This window comes from Odontesthes bonariensis, chromosome 14 (assembly GCF_027942865.1).
Source record: "Odontesthes bonariensis isolate fOdoBon6 chromosome 14, fOdoBon6.hap1, whole genome shotgun sequence".
Taxonomy (NCBI): domain Eukaryota; kingdom Metazoa; phylum Chordata; class Actinopteri; order Atheriniformes; family Atherinopsidae; genus Odontesthes; species Odontesthes bonariensis.
Window position 1 is genome coordinate 23,525,857 of NC_134519.1, and position 15,449 is coordinate 23,541,305.

General features: G+C 42.5%; 1 protein-coding gene across 1 annotated transcript; it reads right to left on the reverse strand.

Annotated features, from left to right (window-relative positions):
• Nucleotides 1-349: 349 nt before the first annotated feature.
• On the reverse strand, nucleotides 350-12,701 carry LOC142399165 (integrin alpha-6-like). Its single transcript, XM_075483658.1, has 26 exons — nucleotides 12,449-12,701; nucleotides 7,606-7,733; nucleotides 7,439-7,515; nucleotides 7,023-7,275; nucleotides 6,639-6,770; nucleotides 6,327-6,540; nucleotides 6,042-6,235; nucleotides 5,854-5,951; nucleotides 5,186-5,313; nucleotides 5,016-5,105; nucleotides 4,832-4,893; nucleotides 4,505-4,674; nucleotides 4,279-4,422; nucleotides 4,048-4,160; nucleotides 3,770-3,926; nucleotides 3,596-3,679; nucleotides 3,431-3,510; nucleotides 3,180-3,254; nucleotides 2,986-3,088; nucleotides 2,668-2,835; nucleotides 2,442-2,534; nucleotides 2,224-2,334; nucleotides 1,969-2,064; nucleotides 1,382-1,507; nucleotides 1,104-1,182; nucleotides 350-510 (listed from the first exon to the last, which is right to left on the reverse strand). The coding sequence occupies exons 1-25, from the start codon at nucleotides 12,622-12,624 to the stop codon at nucleotides 1,114-1,116; spliced, it is 3,141 nt and encodes a 1,046-aa protein (XP_075339773.1). The 5' UTR covers nucleotides 12,625-12,701; the 3' UTR covers nucleotides 350-510; nucleotides 1,104-1,113.
• Nucleotides 12,702-15,449: the final 2,748 nt, after the last annotated feature.

Below are 15,449 nucleotides of genomic sequence, written 5' to 3' on the forward strand. Positions count from 1 at the left end.
GAAGAGCTAACAATGTACTCAAGAATAAATACAATTCAGAACATTCAAATGTACAAAATGACTACAACAAGTTCTCTACCTGCAAAGCCCCTAATCCAAAACTTAATACACCAAAGAAGCTCCAAAAGCCCCACTGGTGGTAATTGTGCATGACCATCTCTTACACTTTAATCAAATACAATACAGCCCTTGGAGCAGAATGTCTGATCCAATATTAAGTCCAAACAAAAGTGTTTCCCAAATGATTTAGTTTGATATTTACAGTCATTGTGCAAAGGCAAACTCTGAAACTGGTGGTTCATCAATAAGCAACAGTGACTATGTGCAGTCAGATTTCATTGGCTGTGAAGAGTAGTGTTCGTTGTCATGCCACCTCGTCATCCATGGCTTCTTTTCCGGGTTGTCCCGGTTGCCATTTCCAGCGTTTATCGCTCTCTCCTCCCGTCTGATCCGAACTGCGTTGTAACTAGGTACCTTCTCTTCATATTTGGCACGCTCAAAAAAGCCACACTGCAGAGGAGAAGGACAAAGTCAGATAATTCCTGAAGGGAAAAAAAAACAACTCTTCTAAAAACTATTCAGAGAAAGCCCAGTGAGCTTAAGTAAGAAACATCCACCATCAGTCTAACACGTGCCAAAATGCAATGAATCCATTGAGAGGTGTAGATGAGTCATCTGTGCACCTCTATGGAGAAAGGAAACTTGTTCTTATGCCCTGCTTTTAAGAGTAAAGAAAAAAAAACTTCAGACCAAGCAGCTTTGTGTGCAGTAGTGATGATACAAACTGGAAACGGTAGAAGAGACCAATGAGATGCAGCTCAGCCCCCAAAGTATTCCTCAAAGCAGAAGGTAACGCTGTCGTTGCTCATAAGCCATCAACTCCCCCAGCCATGCAAGTAAGAAATGTGACGATACACACACAGCAATGTGTGCGAATCTTTTAGACATGTTTTTTGCGGACATAATCATTCAGCTTCTATATAAGCATTTGTGTCACAGTGTGAGTGTTGCCCACTGCCTGCCTAATACCAGAAAGCAGTACTTTTATAGCAAGAAGTAACCAGAGGAGAAAGTTTCATTCATGGCAGACACGGCAATTTTACCATCTCATTTTTATGCATTTGATGTCAGCTTCTCTTTTTCAGATGTGTCCTCTTTATTCTTTTTCTCAAAGACTCCACACTGAGGAGAGGCAAATCATTAGAAACGTCTGTGGTTAATGTCGTGCATGCCGAAGGCTGTTTTGTAAATGGTGTTTGAAAGTAAAAAAAACTTCAAGGCTTTTTTACTGAACATCCTACAAATAAGGGGTATAATGTAAAAGTTTTTTTTTGCTCGCTGGAATGTGGTGTGCCCCTGGTCTATATATCGTCAGTCCTACCTTCCAAAGAAGAAAAGCAAGTAAAGCCAACAACAGCAGCCCGAACAGGATGGACAGCAGGATGATCCACCACGGCACTCCCCCAAACTGAGCTGCGCGCCTCTCTGGGAACGCAGTCAATCTTGCCTGAAAAACATCAGCGTTAGGTACACTGAACCAGATGAACACAAAAAGAAACTCTTAAATTTGATGTCATCTTCTTTATCCAGTGACAGTTTTTTTAGCTTTTTAGCAAAACCTGCAAATTTCAGGTACATTTCATTTGAAAAAAAATAGAGCCTCAACCAACTGTTTTAAGTCGTAAGCTTCAAGATTCGCGAAGCTAGATTGGAATTTGGTGAAACGAAAAAAAAAAAAGTGAAAATGTATTAACGTAGGTCAGGTAGTTGGATAGCTCAAAATTAAGATCTCCATCTGTAAAAACCTGGAGGCGGTGTGACGGCAAAGGCAAGCATGGCCTTTACAGGCACTGGGTTCGGGGTGTTTGTTGGCGATGTCAAAGAAGACAATTATGAGGTATGAAAATGCATGTCAACCAAGAAATAATGAGGTTAGAATACAAGCTTTTCCCATTAGTTTTTAATTACCTCTGTCACAGCACTCTGCAGCACCACGCTCTTTGTTTTGCTATCAACGTGCAGAGATGCCTTCACTTTTATCTCCACATGTGTCTTGGAATATTCCTGTTTAAAAAAAAAATAAAAAAGGAATAGAAGAAGAAGAAGAGGAGATCATGTTTAAAGTTCTTGATATTTCATGTTTATTATGCAAAAAATCAAAACCCTTTAGCGCTGCAAACCCCTGAGTATCAAAAAGATAAATCCTCTTTAACCATCTTTTACCTGTATGAAGGTGGAATTCCAGAGGCGAGAGGTGAGAGTGATGATTGCATTACTGTCCAAGCCCGTCAGGTGGCACTCGATCCTCACACATTTTGCCCCACTCTCACAGGACTGTCAACAAATGGAGCAAAACGTTATAACCGGATTCTCCCTTTTACCGCTTAAATATACTGATAAAAGAAAGAGGAAGACAATAAAAACTGCTCGTGCGGGGTTACCAGAGTTTTTGAAACTTTCTCTAAGCGTGAAAAAGTAGCCTCGATATCTCCCAGCGTGTTTTCTGCTGCTCTTCTCCTCCTGGTTTTAAGTTCCTTTAAGCAGAGCAAAAACGTTCACTTGCTTACTTCATTTAGCTCGTAATCTTTACTTGTCTAGAAAAAAAAAACATCAAAAACTAAAGAAGTAGGCTGAGAAACAACCAGACATTAATACGTTTTCACTCACAAGATTACGAGGGTTGATCTCTTCAGGAGTGCAATCCATATGATCAATGCCAGAGGAGTTGATTGCCACCAGATAGAGAAGCCAATCATTCTTCTCTGTCATCTTTGGCCAGTCTATTTTCAAGGTGACGGCACCTAAGTCTGTCAAGCTTTTCCCCAGGTTGAGTATCTGTAAAAACAGCAACATCGTGCTACCTCAGCGGATACAATATTACTGATCTATCTAGGACATAGAGGGTGTTGGTTTCATAACCAATTTAAAAAAGTGCACAAAAAAATATTTGTGCATCATGGAGACAAGCAGCTTCCCTGTACTCACATTGAATTGGTGCATGACAGGACTTCCAACGTCGCTTACAGTGTTCATATTTGACTCATCCTTGACTTTCCCAGAAAAGTAGACCTGAGACGGCTGGGCTTGTCTGGGAAGACAGACAGACATCCACTGTCAGCTGCATCGATCGTTGCATACTTTTCTGTTTGTGCTTACATGTGTGGGTGCGTGTTTCTTACCCTAACAAAGAAAGCTGCAACATGATGGCCACCTTTGCCTTCGCTTTGATAGCTTGTTTCTGCTGTTCACTTGTCCTGCCAGATAGAATTTACACAAAGCTCAACTCAAAATACTCCTAAGAAGCTATAGAAATGGCATTGTGTATAATTAAAGTATATTAATTACATTCCAGTGCGTGAGTGTGTCTGCAGTGTTTCTAAGACAAATCAATGCAATTTGAACACTTTGTGCTGAAGGAGCACATACTTACGTTTCTATCTGAAGATCTACCTCCAGTTCAGAAGAGCTGCGAGAGATGCCAACAGTGCCCATAATAATGTAGAAGGTTGTCTATAAACAAACACAGTTTTCAAGTATGCACAATGACACGTGTGTAAAATGAGTGAGAAAGTGCCACTGAGTGAATTTCTCTAACCTCTGAGTCACGTTTGAAGGGGTTCCCAAGCTCACATTGAGCCTCGGAACCATCTTTATTGGCTGTGCATTTGACCGGCTTTACCTGAAAGCAACAATACGTCCCGGTCAGAGTCAAAAGTCTGTATGTGTGCGACTGTAAGAGGCAGAAGGTTTATGGGACAGAGAGACTTACATCGGGTGAAACACGAAAACCAGAGTAGGTCAGGGAGCGGGGCAAGAGGGCGATCAGGGACGCTTCGTGTGCGTCATCTCCATTCAGATTGGTTACTGTGACCTCCAAGGCAATTTCCTTTTGGTTGCTGAGCAAAATCAGTGGCACACCCTTCTCCCTACAAACAAATGGAGAATGCGATGTATACAGTATATATGACTCAATATGGTAACCCTCTCTACGTGATGATTTTCCCTGTTAATAAAATGACACAACGTGAAAAACAAGCATTTTCTCACAATTCAAATGGAGTGAACTTCTCGTCGTCGACTGTCCTGAAGCCATAGCGATATTTCATCTGCAGCTTGCTGTGACATACGTTCCCTTCACAGCCCTCTTTCATGAAGTGCACCTGCAGACATGTTTATGCGCATTGAAAACATAGCACTGGGAAGTGGAAAAAAATACACCTACAGCTACATCTGCCCTTTAATAAGTTCATCTATGCATTCAGTATGATGCACACACACCTCTTCTCGAGTTGGAATTTCGTCCTTGGCGTCCAGCACAGGTGGCAGTTGAGGAGCTGGGGTCTGTCTGCGTTTGCGCTTGGTCTCCTCAATAGCCACAGACACATCGATGGGAATGGCACGTAGCTTATCTCTAATGTTTTCCTGAAGGATGATGACGGCACAGAAAATTACCCACGACCCACATTTCACTTTTATCCCCACAGAAAGATGAAATTCTACCTACCTGCATGGCAAGTTTACGTCGAATACACTGTTCTTTTCCTTTGGTGTCCATACTGATCTTGCCCTTAGACTCATAGTTATTATCAGAATCAGAAGCCTCTGTGAACCTGGCCCTGGGTAAAAGACCTTTCTCCCTGCGGTCAGCATCTGCCTTCAGGGTGTATGCCACCGCTAAACGGGACAAAGGAAGGGTATGAGAGAGCAGAATATGAGTCGAAGAAGTACTGAGACATTGTGTGCATTTAGTGGCAGCATGAGGAGAAAATGTAATGAAGATAACATTTTGCTTCAGTAAAGCAACTAATGCTAAAAATGTGGCTCAGCTTACTTATTCTGGGACCGTAGCTCTGGGGCTGGGCAGTGTAGGAGAAGCATGCTTCAACAGTCAAGCTGTGGAAAAAATGCATATTGAACTATATAGATAGATGGAATAATATGATTGATTGAAAATTAAAAGTAATTAAGAATTAAGTCTTCTACAGACTTAATAAGACAAACAGTGTCCCCCATACCAGAAACTGTTGCCACAGTTCTTTGTGCTGAGGTCGATTTTGCTTGGTGAGAAAGTGACTTTCTTCTCGATTTTAATAACTGGTTGGGCTCTGTGAGGAAAGAAAACCTCAGTGAACATCTCAGGGAGCATGATGAGAACTTGATCAGATTAATGTCCTTGATCACTCACCTGTAGACAAAGACGGCATCAGAGAGAGATCCGACAGCGAGGTCTGGATAGGAGTTCCTATCGAGGTCCATATTGCCTGCCAAAGAGTAGCCATACAGCTTCACTCCAACATCCTTGCCACGTAGCTCCTAAAGCAGCAAGAACACAAATTTAAGATCAGGGGTGGAAAAGTTATGCCCTGAATGTTATCTGACATCTGCGTTTCAGATAAATCAGACTCAATCAAACAGAATAGATAAATAGAGATACATAAACTCTCCTTTTTCCCAAAAACTATGCATTAGAGTGATTTGATTGTTAGACAACTGGGTCAACGCTATGCATCTTGAAAGTGCATTTTAAAAGACAGCGTGGTGGTTAAATAACAGCGGCGAGCATAAGTGGAGATCAGCAAAACCTTCAGCATAAAATCGCAATGAAATAAGACTCCGAGAATTTGTTTTATAGTACATAATAGGATACAAGCCCTTTACTTACAGTTGTTTAGAGAGATAAAGCATAACATTAAAACTGATTTAAACTCCAAGAAAGAATGCGGAGGTTGGGATTTTTTATATTCCTAAAACAAACATTACACACTGCAGCCGCTTTATATAACGTAACCAAACTGCAAAATCTGCAGACAGTAGTGAAAAAGTTACATGGAAAAGTTTTTAAAAAAAAGCTACCTGTGCAGCTTTCAAAGACTTGAGATCAGTGTTCGATCCATGGTAGATGTAAACTTTCCCCATGCCATCGCCATCATAAGGAGCTCCCACTGCAAAATCTGACAGCAGGACAATGTGCTTATACAATTCATTTATGGAGGAGGTGTCAACAAGGACCAGCAGACGGTAGCATACACATACACACTCACCTTGGTAACCATCCTGATTGATATCTCCCAGGTTTTCCACAGCCAGGCCGAACATGGAGTCCTTCGGTCCATCTATTCTGGTGGGTGTGACTTTGTTCCACTTTCCAGCCTTGTTGATGTAGATGTAGACAGCTCCTCCAATTTCTCCATCCTTCTCAAAGTACTGAGGTGCTCCCACCACTATGTCCTCCCATCTAACAAACAGGAGTATTTAAGGCTCATTAGCATAGTATGAAAAAGCAATAATAGCGACAGTGATTGAATTGTGTCACCCTGTAACCTCACCCATCTTTGTTGAAATCCAGCACAGCCAGATCGTAGCCGAAAGACGAGGCCAATCCCTCCCCCTCCAAGATGAACTCCTTAACCAAGATGTTGGTCAAATCTCCGCCTTTCTTCAGCAGCACCACCGCGCCACTGTGGTTTGCTCTGGGAGCTCCCGCCACCACCGTCAGCTGGCCCTTCTTGGTCAAACTCTTCCCTGAGTCCAGAGAAAATCCTGACAGAAGGAAACAACAACAAAAAAAGAGTGCTTTCGTCGTCAAGCATCAGTGTACGCTCTTTTGGGGTCATGGTGAAGTAAAGAGATATTTTTACCCAGGTAGCTGTTGGTAGGAACAGGAACCAGGTCAGGGTTCAGTTTTTTCTCATCAGCTGTCTCAAACGGCCCATCGAAATAGATGCCCATGCTGTAGAGAGTGTCATTCCTTTGCTCCATGTGAACCTCACCTTAATAAAAGAAGGGGAGATGAGAGGAGATGAGATGAGATGTGTGACTTGCGATAAAAGTATGCACACAACGAAGTAACCCTTACGAAGGAGTCATCTTAAAGGAATGACTGAAAAAGCATCAGCTGCAAAATTCACTGTTTTCATCAAAAATCATGCCGACTAAATAAATAGAAACATAAGCAGCATTCTCCTGTTAATATTCATAACTACATGGCGCGCATGCACACATTCACAGACACACAAAACTACCTTTCCAGTTGTAAGCTCCGGGAGCTCCAAAGATGAGGTAATGGTAGTCCTTATCAAAAACAGCGGAGAGGCCCTGCTGGCAGGAGCCAAACAGCTCGTGGCCTATGTTCCGGCCTTTACAAAAATGCCAGTTGTCTCCCTCTTCGGGCGATGTCGTGTCGATGGTCAAGTCTTGACCCAGCACGTAGCAGCGACCGATGATGGCACGGGTATTAGCACTTGGGTTCACGTTCTGGTAGCGATGGGCACAAGTCTGCCAAGGAAACAGAACAACATAATTGACTACAAAAACATTTCTGACAGGTACCAGTCGGAACAATTTAATAATGATGTTGGTAATAATGAGTTGAAAAGTTGACATATATATATATATATATATATATATATATATATACAGTATATAAAGGCAGCCTTACCACAACCTTGCCGCCTGGCCCTTGACTGTTGACAGTCACCCCCATCCATTGGTTTTCTTTGATGTCTTCCTCGGTTTCTACACAAGCACAGATGACGGAAGAATCGTCAGTTTTAGTTTTGATAAAACATTTCAAATTTCCCTTAAATGTATCTCCACGGGACTCACCCTGATTATCAAAGATAACTCTCGTGCAGGCTTTGGTGGTGGAGCTCATGTCACAGCTGTAGAGCCCTCCTGTCACTTTAGACCGTTGACCATTCAAGGCTTTTGCTCTTGGCGCGCCAATCAGCAGTCTACAACAGACATATAAATCCAATCAAGTCTTCCACTTACACATGAAATGATCACACATTCCAGTCAGTACAGTGCCGCACAGTAGCCATATTCACACACCAAACTCCTTGACATCCCAACAACCTCAAAGACCCCTTTCAGTCTTTCCTGGGGATGTTTGAACCGGGCTTTCTACTGTATTGAACCACACTCTCTACACACAGGCACTCCCTTTGTGGGCAGAGAAGAAGGGAAACTGCCACACCCAAGCTTTGACGATGGACATCCAGTTCTCTGGATCAATCTTCTGTGAAGGTTTACAGCAAGAAACGAGCAGATGCAAACAGTCAAAAAACTGTTTTGCTTTGTCTGTCCGATAACTTTGAGAGCTAATGTTGTACAGCACCAAGTTGTCACCAGATGAGATTAAGCAAAGCCATTTTTAGCTGTAAAACAAAGCATCCTTACATACACAGAGCATCTGGGAGGGAATTTACAGAGACATACTGTATGACAGTGGGAAGAGCTAAGGTCTAATGCGATCAGCATGTTTGCAATGCAAACTAAATGGAAGAAGATGTCAAACTATTGAGCCAACTTGCTGAGACAGAAGGAATCACAATGAATGCTGACAAAAGGCACGTATGATAAGAATTAGCAAAGAACAACAAATGTTTTTTTGACAACCAAAATATAGCTTTTTGTGACAGTTGAAGGTGAATTTCTTTGGAAATGTTTTTTTTTTTTTGGACTAGATTCCAGTAAAGATAATTGATTACCATACAAACAAACTCCTTTTGCAAGATGGAAATGCGTAAACATCAGCACACCGCTGACTGGGTTTGAACTTGTTTCACAACCACGGCGCTATAATTTGTGTCATTATCCACCCATGAGGTGTACAATCAAATCTTTTTTTTAATCATAAGGGGGTGAGTAACACGGGATATTTGATACCACACAGTCTGGTGTCAATTGTCCTCCTCCGTGTGCTCCACCATACTGAACAGAGAAAACCTTTTGGGGGCATTAAGAGGTAGCCTCAGTTATATCTTCTGAGAGAGGAATGCTGACCAAAAGGGAATCTCAGGCAGGTACCTCTCCCCTCTTATTCCCCTACATGGAAGTCAGGAAAGTGGACGGAAAATACTGTAAAATAAATAATGGCTTCTGGGAAATGGGGTTCTTTGCTGCGCTAAGAGGTAATTAACGCATTGTGAAACTGCCTTGCTCAACTTATTTTAAGGGGTAAATGTGGCTAGCACTAAAGCAGCTCTCGAACTTAATGTACAACTAAGTAAAACTGAGTCAGATGAAAGTGAATGATATAAATCCCAAATGTGTTAGAAGCTGACATGAGGTGTCAGCACTCTGATAAGACTGACCTGCTGCCCTACCTGACGTGACACAGCTGTTTATTTATTTGCCTACCACCAGCAGAGAAAGACCCAACATGCAGGTAAGGACTACTGGAAGTACTAAGACTAACACAGAGAGACAGAGTATGTACGTTTGGGGTCCCAGTGTGCAATGACCCGCAACACACACACACAAATAGTGGCAGTCGGACACACAGACCAGTTCTGCCTATGCGGGACAACAGAGATGATCATGTAGTGTGGCCATGGGAGAGACATCCCATTGAGAGAGATGTGTTGTTGCTTTTACGGCAGTAAACTGGCTGCCTGATCGGGCAGAGGACATTGCTTAGCAACAACCAGGGGCACCCCATCAACTTGAGGCGTTCACTTCCACGTGGCTTACAGATCCAGAGGTTCATGGCATGTGCGATCCAACTGAATCTGACTGGTTAGATAATGCTGGTATTTAGTGCCCAGATGTAGAACTGATTTAAGTTCCTCTTGGCATACCTTAAGCTATCACTTCTTTATTGCCTTCAGCTCCTTTTTCTTTGATGTTGGATGACCTTAACTAGCCTGTGGGGTTGAGGAATAGAGCCAACCCTGACTCTCCACACGTTCCCGTACGCAAAGCAAACTTCAGCAATAAACGTCACTTTCCCTCCCAGACTCCTCTATCATTTCTGAAATTATTGCTCTCTCCTGACCACATCACCCTGCCTCTGTGTCTTCTTGCCCACCATACTACGTCTCAAACACACACATTTGTTACACTTAGTTCAACCTCTTAAACGTCCCTACATTCTCCTCCCACCTCTCCCCACTCTCACGCTCGTCGTGCTTCCCCTCTGGGTTTCATAATACTAACAGCCCTATACAACAATTATGAAGGAGCATGGAATGCTACACACACTCACACTGCATATGCAGAACCTGCCCTCTCCTGCAGGTACATGCAACACTGATCTTTACAGGACAAAAAAAACCTCCAGAAAACACTGTGGAATATACAGATCTGACAAAAAATTGGCATAAGCGGCTAGCAAAGGATTGTGACTCTCTTAACACTTAACCCACCCAGCTGTGACATGCTAACACTTCAACACACATGTTGCTGCAAAGACTCACAGAAAACAACCAGGAAAACAGAAACGCAGTGAGCACAAATTATCTATTTGGCTGTCTCTTCTTCTTTTGCCTCAGGCTAGGAATGTATCAAGCGGCACACTGTGCTCTCTGACACTCTTCCAAAGCACAACGCCTCAGCGCTCAGCCGCAGCATTTCAAACACACCAGGCTCTCGAACAGACACACATCGACAGGCAGCACACATACGTGTGTGCATTCACAGAAATAAGCACTGGCTCCACTGTGGGAGCAGATTCCACGTCTATAACACCATCACAAACATGGATTACTGCTCCAACATCAACACACACACATCCAAACACCAACACAATGCAGCATCCTCACTCTCTTTATAGTTCAAGCTCAACTGACTAAATTGCAAAAGGAAACAAGTTTTTGGTTGTAGCGATTTGCGGAGTAATTAGTGCAAATAGCCATGCATCATGTTCAATAAACCCACAGGAATTTTGCCTGGTATTATGTCTCAGTTTAGTAAACAAATAATGATTTGCTATAAGGCTCCTCGAAGCCTTCCGAAGCTAATCCAAATATCTACACATTTAATAAATCAAAAGCAACCATTTGGCTTGGGAAAAAAAAAAAAATTAAAAATGTCTTAGCCTGCAGACTCCCACAGGCATCTAATGGATCATTCAACTTTACGGCCAGTAGCAGAGGGGCCGTGTGGCGACTTTGGTCTTGTGCTGATCGCCATGTGTCTTTCATTAAGCCAAAGCCTGGCAGAGGGATAAACATTGCTACCGTACCGACTGTCACAGAAATAGAAGTGCACAAACGATTTTACACTTCACGTCTGTGAAAACGGTTAAATGCTGTCAGGGTTTTGACGGCGCTGGGTGTCTGCGCGGCTGAACCAGGTACTCAGTACATATTGCTGGGCACGAGATAGAAAAGCAAGAGTATTGATCTTTTCATTGTAAAAGAACAACGACAACAACAACAAAAAACCCACTCAGCCAACAGAAGCACTCGCTTCTGTCTTCATTGCTGGTGATGGACGATTGTTTAAGCAACAAGTGCTACCTTGTGGACTTTAGGACAGAAAAAAGTGGTAAGCCAAGTCCTCTTCCACCAAATTCATTTTCTGTATTCAAAATTCAAAAGTGGCACTTCTGTTGGGGGAGCACAGGGATGATATTTCATTGTATGGAAGCGTCCAAGGATAAAGAAATTTTGGGAAAGAAACTGGACAGGTAGTACATTAAAATACTTTTGGTTAATCTCCCAACGGACAATCAGTTAGGGGCGGTGGCTTGAGGAAATGTCTTGGTGTTTTCCTTTGTAAAGAATCTCATAAACATGTATACCTGGGGACCATTTCTAAATGATCTGAAAGACGGCAATTTGTCTCACTAAGACAACTCTGGGGAACAATGCATAATAAACCATAAAATTACCTTTTTTTCTCTATAGCCTATAGTTAACTTGTGTTGTCCCGAAACATTTTTTGTTTTGTTTCCAGTGCTGGGCTTCTGACTGTACACTTTTTACGTGAATACTTTCAAGTAAGTGACAGGTTTGCTTCCCCTGCCCACTGATTCTAGATCTACAAAAACTAGCATATAAGTCAGCCTGGCTCATTACAGAGCAAAATGACATGCAACAGTGAGTGTAAAATGTGTCTCGGCTGTAAAACACCTAAAAACAATGCTCCACTAGAGGTAGAAATAGGCCTGAATAAATAATGGGAGAGGTGGGCGCGCGCTGTGTTCACGTGCACAAACAGCTGCTAAAGTCCAACCAAACCTCACCAAAAAAACAGTAAGGTGGAGGGAAAGATTAACGAGCGGAATAGCGTTGGAGTTAAACTCACAACAGGTGTATAAAGAGTAGACTATATTGTAGTTACATGGAGCGTTTTGTGGGGACAAAACAAACCAAAACAAAAAAACTCATGTGAACCACCTGCAACATACCTGAGCTCAAATATCAGAGTGCTAGCGACTCGACTTAAATGGTGCCTGTGAGTTTCACAGCGGAAGGGAGATTTCTCTGCTGCTGCTGCTGCTGCTGCTGCTGTACGAACCCAAAATGTATTTAAAGTCGTCTTAACTGCAGTGACGTTTTAATTACACAGCTATGGAGGTTATTTTCGAGGTTGTTTTCGAGGCTCGAAAGACACAGAGGTCGATTAAGTTCCACACAGAGGTTGATTAAGTCCACCCCCACCAAAACAAAAGAAAAAAAAAACACATTTCCCTTTCAACACAAACTCTGGCTCTTACATTGTCTTATCCACCGGACTTAGCTGCCGGTGCATGGCGAGAGAGAAGCCGAACAGGCTCCCCGGGTCTCCGTTCCTCCGCAGGACATTCTTGGTGTCCAGGTTGAAAGCCGACAGTTGCCCACATCCCAAAAGAAAGGTGAGCAGCCACAGTCCGCGTGTGATTAAGCCCTCCATCAGGATATGAAACTTCCCTGAACTCGTGGAAAGGTATGTCTCTGCTGCAGGAGTTGCAGAGTGCGACTGAGCGACTGTTCGAGGGCTGACTGTTGTTTACAAGCTGCCCCTCCCACTGACCGCTCCTGACACTCACTCATCCTCCCACCACACCTCAGAATGCATTATGCCTCACTTACATATTCCCACCAGAAGTTTTTGATACATTGTGCAGAGTTTGCAACAGGTCAACGGTTAGGTCCATAGACATAATATACTATATAATATACGTATATTATGTCTATGGTTAGGTCACCCTCTGATCAAACTGGGTCAGTGATGCCTGAGTCTGCTTCAATATACATGTGAGGGAACCAAAAATGGGGCCTGAGGCTACACTGGCAGCCTTAGACAATACATTTCTAAGTATAACACCATTATAAAGGCTGCTGGGAAACTTTCTTGGGAAAAGGCACAAACCAAACACATCTTAAGTTCCAGAGGAGGACAAATAATAGCCAAATACAAAGCCACGTGACAATACGCTCCAGCTCCAGCCTCCAACTGCACATTGTGCATTTTGACATCTGTGTAGCTAAGCAGGGACAGTGATATGCGAGAAGAAGGGAGCAAAAACGATAGTCAATACATTCCTTTTCTCACAAATATCAGTTCAGAGAACAATGTTTTTAAAAAAAAATGACTTAGAGTGTGGGAGACAGTCAGAGAGAAGAAAACAGATGGTAGATTGTGCTAAAGATCTTATTTTGGCACCTTATCAATTGCAGAAATAGAAATATGTGGCAACTGGTATTTTTTTGCAATGTGGTATCTGGCCTCTACGACAGCACCCCATATACATTCAAACCCTGAAATTTGTTAGGATTCAAAGCAAACATCCTTCTGGCATTGTCGCTCATCATTACATAGCATCACCATGGCGCCTGTGATGACTCATTAGATGAGTCTCGGAACCAGAGCAGCAGAGTCGACCGGGCACAGACCTGCGCAATGACAGATTCCCCTCACTGGATGATTTTCACGGCATTCCATGAGACGCTGACCCGAAGCTTGTCCTCACAACAGAGCATTTCAGCACACAACGCCGGCTTTGTCTGCATGTTGAGAAAGAGGGCAGACAGAAAGGGAGAAGGAGAAAGAAACTGCCCACATACAGTACTATAAAAGGCACAAATAACAGCGGAAAGGGGGAATGCAGAAAAAGGAAAGGGCAGGGGAGGAATGTGGTTCCTATGCAGCTCTGCTATCTATTAGAGTCTTGATTAAAAGTCTTTGGAGAAATTGAGTGAGGATCAGGTGCTTAAACTACTCTACTTGGAAAAGAAACAGAAGTTCAGTGTTGCTGCTTTATAATAGATTCATCGTGAGCAGATGAGAAAATTAGGTGCATTTGATATATATGCTTGAACGTTACAACAAACTAATTGAATTAGAATTTTGAAAAACGTTGTTCTTCTCCTGGCCAGTCACATGTTTGGCAGATGTCCTGATAATATTAGTCCATCATTTTAGACCACTGCTGCTCCAGTTTAGCATTAACCTATTCATTCACCCCTGATTTCAGAACAATAAAGTGACAAGGATTATTATAAAGTGACGGATCTAGAACTAAATGACTTTGAATAAGCAAAAATATAATAAGATTTTACAGGACACCTGAGAATGGACTATTACACAAACCAGCATCAAATGATGAATTGAATTACTTCATTCACTCATGATTTCTGATGAATTCTATAAGGAGGTAAACGGCACACAGGAATAAGTAAGCACTTGTTAGCTCAAATTAATCACCACTGCTTTTGGAGACTTGGTTTTCAATGATTTACCCCTCGACTGTTAACTCCAGAGAAGATTTCCTGGCAAAAACTTGGCAAATGGTATTTGCCAAGAATGGAGAAGTGAGTCATGTGTACTTTTGCTGCGGACAGCATGTTCTGCAGCAGTGGGGCAAAAACATTCCCTCAGGTGCTGAAGCAGACGAGGGAGGGTGAAACAAAAAAATCTCCTCTGACACACACTAAGACGAGTTGAAAAGGCAGCGCCTGGACTCGCCCGAGCAACAGCCTTGTATTTGTTCTTAAAGCCGTAGCCTCGGGTACGCTAAAGGCCTAAAGGTGTGGCACAGTCAGGGTGTGTTTTTATGACGCTGTATTAACATGTAGCCTTGAGATACTGACAAAAACACATGCACCAGTTTCACAATCCTATCTAACTCCAAGCCCAAAATCTTTCGCAACCGCAGCACATTAACACACGGCACTTTCCCTGAGCACTAGCTAGATTTGCCAGTTGTGGTACAGAAAAGAGAAATGGGTGTCTGATGAATATCAACACTTTACAGGGCAGATCAGTAGAAAGGCAAAGATCTTTTTTTGCATTACCTTAAACAGGAAATCAGCTGGCAGATGTTTATTTCTACAAACAAAACTGATCATGAAAACAGAGAATTATGCAGTTGAGCTAACACCATGATACTACAAATAATTAAAGAGACACCCAGGCCTGCTGATATTAATATTCACACCAAACTATGCATTGCAATGATGTGCGTATCATGTTCTCTAAACTAGGGCTATTAATTAGCAGTCAAGTGACACTGTTAGGACAATGGTTTAATTCACATTCTGTCAGGTATCTTCTATTAAGAATATTGATCCAGTGCCTCAGTCAGACCTAAAACCTTGTGCTTTACACACAAAGACATTAACACAGTGGAGGCTGCAACAGATCCTCTATACAGCTTAATGAGTGTAATGATTAAAGTCAATAAGATATCATTGATGTCATCTCTTGACCAGCAGTGCCATAACACCCTCGGGACA